Here is a 6,989-nt window from a genome sequence, read left to right as displayed (position 1 = left end):
GTCCATGTCTCCTAGGACAAAAAATTGTGGCTAGCCCCAGTGTTATCCAAGTATGGCCACACTACTAGGTGGTCTTTTGGGGGCAATCATAACTCAAGGCAAGCTAGTTCCACCACTAGTTCTTATTGGAATGTGTCGAGCATGAACAAGGATGTAATTATTGGCATCGTCTCTAATCGTGCAAACCTTGTCCCAAGCTTCTAAACAAGAGTGTGTCCATGGTTGCAAGAATGGGAATCCAGTCCTCATAGTTGGCATGCTCTCCAAGGGGATCATATGCTTGGTCCTCTTCTTCACCATCCAATATCTTGTTTCAAGCTCTACATATATCAATCGATGTGGTGTGAGTTTCTACATTATAGCAAATATCTGATTGAAGTGGTCTGAGCGGTTATGTCTGATTGGATGGTGAGAACGCCTCACCCCATTAAATGAATCTTCCATGTTTTCAAGCTTATCTTCAAGGACTAGTTATCCTTGTTGGATGGCAAGAACACCTCACCCCATTAAATGAATCTTCCTTGTTTTTAGGTTTATCGTCAAGGACTACTTACTCTTGCTTATGTAAATGTGATTGTTTTTCCAATTGTGAACTAGCTTTTGTTTCTCTCATGTAAGGCCTTCCGAGGATTATGAAATCATCACCCCATGAATGTGAGATGAAAGCTTAGCCCGAAGGTCTTAATCTTCGCATCCTTAAGGATGCCCAAAGGTTTAGTTGTGTTTCCATTATCAATCTTGAGGCTTGTGCCTAATGAGTGGTGGGCTTCCCCATGCCTCCTAGCAATCCTTGATAATTATATTATCACCAGCACCACTATCCAAATATTGTGGCGGAGACTATCGTTTCTTCATAAATGATAGGTAGCACGACATTCATTTCATAGCTTTAAAAGTAGTGTCCTAGGTTTTGGTTTTTCTTTTGCCTTGGGTATGGAAGGAGAGTGCACAATGTGGCATGACTCATCCTACTCTTCTTCAAGTTCGAGTTCCATTGTGTCATTCTGATAAGTCTCTCCCTAAATAAAAAGGATGTGAGGCCTACTATGCCCCTTGTGCGATATTCACACTCACTTAGCTCATACTCACTTGGAGGTGGGCTTGGACTTACTAATGTGTAGAAGATATGCACTGATCCTTCCCTAGGAGGTGGTCCTTGTGATGGGGTTGAAGTAAGGTCATCACCTATCACATCAGAAAACGTATGTGGTGATTGTGATGATCTATGGAAGGCCAACTTTCACCTCCGCGAAAGTCTCATTACATCTACCAATGTGAAATCTGGTCGGATTGGTTCTAGAGGCAAAGGCTCCAAAACTAGCTCTTTTCGTAGCCTCTTGAGAATGGTTATGGTCTTGGTCAAGGCCTTTGATTAACACTAAGGTTGCCTCATTGGTTCTATGATTAGCTCTAGGATGGGATCAAAGATTGTCTTAGGTAATATCAGTGGTTTGTACTCAGCTATTTGCTTAAGTACTAGCTCTAGTTCTCAGCCTGCACCTTCCTCACAAGCTCTTAGGCTTTCACTTGCTTCCTTTGCAAGTTCTTTAATACAAGGATGGGATTCTCCTTGAGTTTCTTTGGAAGGTTTTCATAGTCAATTAGTTTCTTCTCCTTGGGAAGAGCTCATTCGAAATAGAAATCACTCGTCTCTGCAAGGGAGGCAGCCACAGAAAATCATCCGCCGAACCACTTTCAATGGTCACGATGTTGCCATTTCCCTTGACAACTAATCGTGTTACGTGTCCATGCGGCCTCTTTGAGGCCTCCTTATTTTGGACCTGTGTGTTTGGTTTGATAGCCTTTTTAAAGACTACTACAGCTTTTGGGAGTTGCGCCTCTAACTCGTTAGCTGCTTGCTTTGAAGTTGAATCTTGGGATTTCTGCTTATTCACAGCCTTGGATATACCGTGGTCTGGAGCCTTGTGATAGCATTAAGGGGGTCTCTATGAATAATTCATCCTTGTACACTTTAATAATTTAAGGTTCATTGAAGTGGTTGATTATCCTACTACCACTTGGATGGGTGTCACTCTATTGGGACAATCCTTGAAAGCATGTTTCAATCCACACAATCATAACTTCGGCATTCAAAGGTATGCATGTTGGCTTATAGCAGTGTTAACCACTCATCGAAGTAGTTGATTATCATGGTTTTGTCCACCTGATCTACCATAAGGCATTTTGTTATCTTACGCGTGTGACCGAGAGAACTTATCTTTTGTATGATGGTGCTGGAATATATAACTCAGTTCTATAATGAGCTTAATGTTAAATAGGTAAAGTTTATAGACTTAGTATACATAGTTGCTTAAGACTAGTAATAGAGAATAGTCCATTTTTTAAATTTGGCCAGTCTAGTGTGAAAACTAGTCACTTGTATATAAGTTATTTTTGACAATAAAAAATAGATAATCATTCCCTTCCAGTAATTTACTTGTAAGTTCTCCTTCTTTCCTCTTCTTGCTTACTTGTATACTTTTGAAGTCATGCTTGCTAGATGGATGCATGCTTGGATAGGTTTGATTGTAGCCTTTCCTCTTCGATTAGCTTTTTCTTCCCTTGCTTTTTGTGAGAGAACAATCGCAAAGGATTATTTCTACTTGACTCTATCTTGGCATGGGGAGACCTCCTTTTATCCTTTTGGCGAGGAGCATTTCGGTGTGACAACGGAGTGAGGACACGACGAAACAGCTATTGCACCTACATGAAAAGTTTCATTTACAGCTCGAAGACGAGACCCAGCGACACATGCTTCTACAAGGCTAAGATAAGCTCTTGATTTCAACTTATTTGGCGCTGCTATCAAGGACTAGCCCAAGGCTTAGCTCCGTTGTTTCGTCCATTCCAAGCTATTGGGGTCAGTCAATATTGCTCAATGTTGATTAGGAGGTCACACTACGAAAAAAAATACGATTTTGGAGCATTGGATGTGTTTATTTGTTGTGTTTGATCTTAATTTGAAGTTTATTTTGCATTAGGGCATTCTTTTTCAGCTATTGGTAGAGCAAAGCCCTGATTTTTTGATAATTTGCATGAAATTAGAGTCCAAGAGGCTTAGATTTCATTGCTTTTCTCTAAGAGTTAGCTTATCAATTGGACACATGAGTCGTGAGTCTAGACCGGTTTCTCATGAAACCGCACCAATACAATAGTACTCGGCGACTTTGCCAACACACTCCAGCGGTCTTTAAGAGCCCAGAACAAGAGAGCTATGAGTCATATGAACAATATGACTCGTATGGATATCCAAAGCAACCCCTAGCCACCATTGACTATACCTCTATGTTCAAAGACATGGTGCAACAAACGAGGGACCTTGACAATATGGCAAGCAGTGAGAAACCCTAATGTCATTCCATGTGGAGGCACATGTTACAAGTGTTGAATACCCACCTGAGAGGCAATGTATAGTGAAGTTTGGGTTCTAGATTTTTATTTGTAACTCTGCAAATCTTGAAGGAGAATCAAAAATCAGGAATCAAGTTTCATAACACAAGTTCAATTGTCATATGAAGAAAAACTGCAAAGCTGGACAGATATTGCATGTTCTATATACGTTAACAAGGACCGATTCTGAAATTTTTCGCATACAAACCCCCCAATGCTGATATTTCTCACGTCCCATGAAACACCTAGCAACTACGCGATTGATTTGTCTCCCGAACAGACATCCACAGCCTGGGATTGAGGAGAGGCAGAAGACTCGACCATAACTATATAATACAGAATGTACTTTTACTGCTAACCAATGACCTCAACAAGCGCTGCTCGTCTGTGTATTCGGGCCAAAAAGAGCATGTTCTACAGAGATGCTCATAATTCCGAAGGTTGAAGAGGCTCCTTGAATGTGGTATTCAATCATCTTTGCGTGCTCACCTTGCGCACAGTAGTGTACGGATGCAAAAACCTCAATGCATTAGATTGATAAAAATCAGTCATACATATGCACATCATGAACATTTCAACTTTTCCTTATACAGCCCCCAATTCTTTGAGCCAAGAGGTGTGAAGGGAGCATGGATCACTTGAACCAGAGGCCATTGCTTTTTGTGACAAGCCATAAAACCAGCCATTTCTCCATTCAAACTGCAAGGCAGCAGCAGATCACAGACTACATGAGAAACATGAGAAGAAATGGCATCTACACAAAGAAAGAAACCAACTGACTTCAAAAATTTGAATGACACCAACAAACAAGCCTAATTCCACCTCTTTCAGTGCAGTGGGAAAATGAGCAACAGAACGAGCGTAAGCACACAGCCTCTCCTCAATTCCTGCCTCAAAGGTCACTCCTTTTGCAACTGAGGCTGCTCCGGAAAGCTCTTTGATCAGTGCAGTCACCTGAGATGCATTCAAACAAGCTTAAAAGAAATGAGTCTCTACATATAAAGAAGATAACCTGCAATCTCTTCATAAATAAACTGTAGCGGAAAAAGTGGTCCTTAAATCAGTACATATGGTTGCATGGTCCCAGATGCACCCTAACTGCCAAGGAGACAAAAAGGTACAGTGGAGGAGGTGAGGAGACTGCAATGAAGAGTGGACAGGTTATGTGGGAACAGTGACGTGGGCCCTTTACTAAGGGTTATCCTGCCCTATAAATGGTCTGGTGCCAGGTGGTTTGTGACACACCTCACCTGTGGAATAGCATGTACAGGCCCATGGGCAATTGCATGTGCCAGGTGGTAGTGACACGCGGAACTGATGCCATGGCAGGTCGTGGACCTGGCCGACAATAGTAAAACAAACCGACCAGTAGCATTCGTGCACATACATACATACATACATACATATATATATATATATATATATATATATATATATGTATATATATATATATGTATATATATATATATGTATATATATGTATGTATGTATATGTATGTATGTATGTATGTATGTATGTATGTATGTATATATATATATATATATATATATATATATGTATGTATGTATGTATGTATGTATGTATGTATGTATATATGTATGTATGTATGTATATATATATACGTGGGTAGCCAAATCGTCATAATCATATGCTTTCCTGAGCATTGGACATCACACACCAGCATTTCTCTAGACGAAGTGCTAGCCAGGAGCATGCAGTAGGCCACAAGGCTGCAGTTGACGTTTTCACTCAATCATATCCATTGTACTAGAGAATTCAGTTGTAATCATCCTGTTCTTGTACATAATACAGACAGCAGTTATAGGACACTTGTGTGCTGATGTGATTTCGCTGCACTCTCTTGCGCATAGACACAGGTGTTCTACGTGGTTGGCTAGCCACCTAGGCATTAACAGTGCCCATGCCACCCACCAGCTACTGCCTTTAGGAGACTAGCTAGACAGGCTACTACAATGTGCGAAACGAAGTTAGTTGATTAACCAAGAACTCACGAAAAAAAAAACAAAAGCACAAAATGGCTAACGAAAGGTGTAGCTGACCCTAGTGATGTAGCAAGATCATAGTTCCAATCATTCATCTAGAAGCACCAACTAGCCACCCCTACAATGGGTGCCTTTAGGCATAGAAAACAACAATTTACAAAATCCAAAATTCTTCAGCTTGAACTTTAAAGTTTGATAGTGAAAACATGAGAGGAAAATTATGAGATTTCTGAAATTTTAAAAACATAACAGTTTATAAACCAGTCAATTACTAGCAGATACTAAAGTCAAAATTCAATGTTGGAAAGCCCCTTTTGTAGCATACACCAAGCTAGGACCGTGTAAAACAACAAGGCCTTCTTTATACCCGAGTTTAATGAGCCTTTAGCAATCCTTTAAACAGCATACATGAACTAAAAGATGTAGTCAAGACGACACCATATGGGGTCCCAAATTACCCACTGAAGGGGGCCCCTCTGCAAGCAGGAGTATTTTCTATATTTCTTCTGGAGAACTGAATGCAAGCTGAACTATGTCCACAAGACTGCGCAGACCAATTGACTAACTGACCACCGTTGGGCAGAACTGTGCATAAGCTGTAGGCAAACTGTGAAGCTATCTTTGAAGAGAATACACCGGCTCGAGACTGAGGGTTGGTGTGCTGAGAACTCTAGGAAGAGACTAAGCTTCACATGCCTTGGATTGAAAGCACAAAGGAATGCTGAAAGTATGCAAAGGCTGGCTGCCTAAGCACACATGCTTGACTGCTAATGATAACTTGGATTTTTATCTGATGATTTATGGATGATGGCAAGCTTGCCTTTTTATGCCCATAGGGTGCTGGTCGGCTGTTTTCCCTGACGTTGGCTTTTTTAATATCTTCCACGACTGGATCAAATAGCATTAAATGATGGTTTGGTCGTGGGCTTTCCTGGCTGTTGGCCCTGGCTGTTGGCCGACTGCTGTCTAGCTTGGCTGACTGCTGCCCACATGATGGCTGAGGGTATTTACACCTGTTGCAAGAATGTCCCCTCCATGGGTTGGCCTTGGGGCTGGCCTAATCGATGTACCAATTCCAGACACCGTTGTGGTTCCCCTAGAGGTAGAAGCCGATGACTTAAAAGTTATGTATCGCTTGTTACAAGCATCATAAACTAAGAATTTAAACATTAAAGCTCCTGAGTCCTTTTTCGGCCAACACAATAAGCGTAAACTTGACCAATCCTCCACCCCACATGACATTGTCCGGACATAGTTTGCTCCACCTCCTATGCTAGTAGAGGCCCTCTTCCAGACGATCTGTTTCATACACACGATCAGAGATATGCCATCAGATTGACTCTGCTCGCAGAGAGTGGAGATAGGAGATCATGGTATTCACAGATGATACAGTGGCTCACTCAGCATGGTCTCAACATAGATCACCTGCCACCTTTCCAGTATGATATACATGCACCACACATCCAGCTCTCTCACAGTGAGCGGAACAGAGTCCTTCGGCAGGATTTATGGCAGCGATACACTCTAGAGACTTGGATTACACCCAGTCAGCCTCTACCGCCGAAGATGCTATACTACAGAAATCAGTTTATGCG

At 41.6% G+C, this 6,989-nt stretch overlaps 1 protein-coding gene across 1 annotated transcript in view; it reads right to left on the bottom strand.

The window, feature by feature from the left end:
* Positions 1-3,895: 3,895 nt before the first annotated feature.
* The window catches only part of LOC147617346 (nuclear protein), a 45,837-nt gene continuing 42,743 nt past the window's right edge, over positions 3,896-6,989 (bottom strand). The window contains exons 4-5 of the mRNA XM_086776987.1: positions 4,213-4,344; positions 3,896-4,089 (exon numbers count right to left, since the gene is read on the bottom strand). Coding sequence (XP_086633113.1) covers positions 3,976-4,089; positions 4,213-4,344 — 246 coding nt within the window. The 3' untranslated portion in view covers positions 3,896-3,975. The remainder of the gene's footprint in view (positions 4,090-4,212; positions 4,345-6,989) is intronic.

This window comes from Cibotium barometz, chromosome 37 (genome assembly GCF_041138505.1).
Source record: "Cibotium barometz isolate CiBa-2024 chromosome 37, ASM4113850v1, whole genome shotgun sequence".
NCBI lineage: Eukaryota > Viridiplantae > Streptophyta > Polypodiopsida > Cyatheales > Cibotiaceae > Cibotium > Cibotium barometz.
This window is presented reverse-complemented; position numbering and strand designations above follow the sequence as displayed.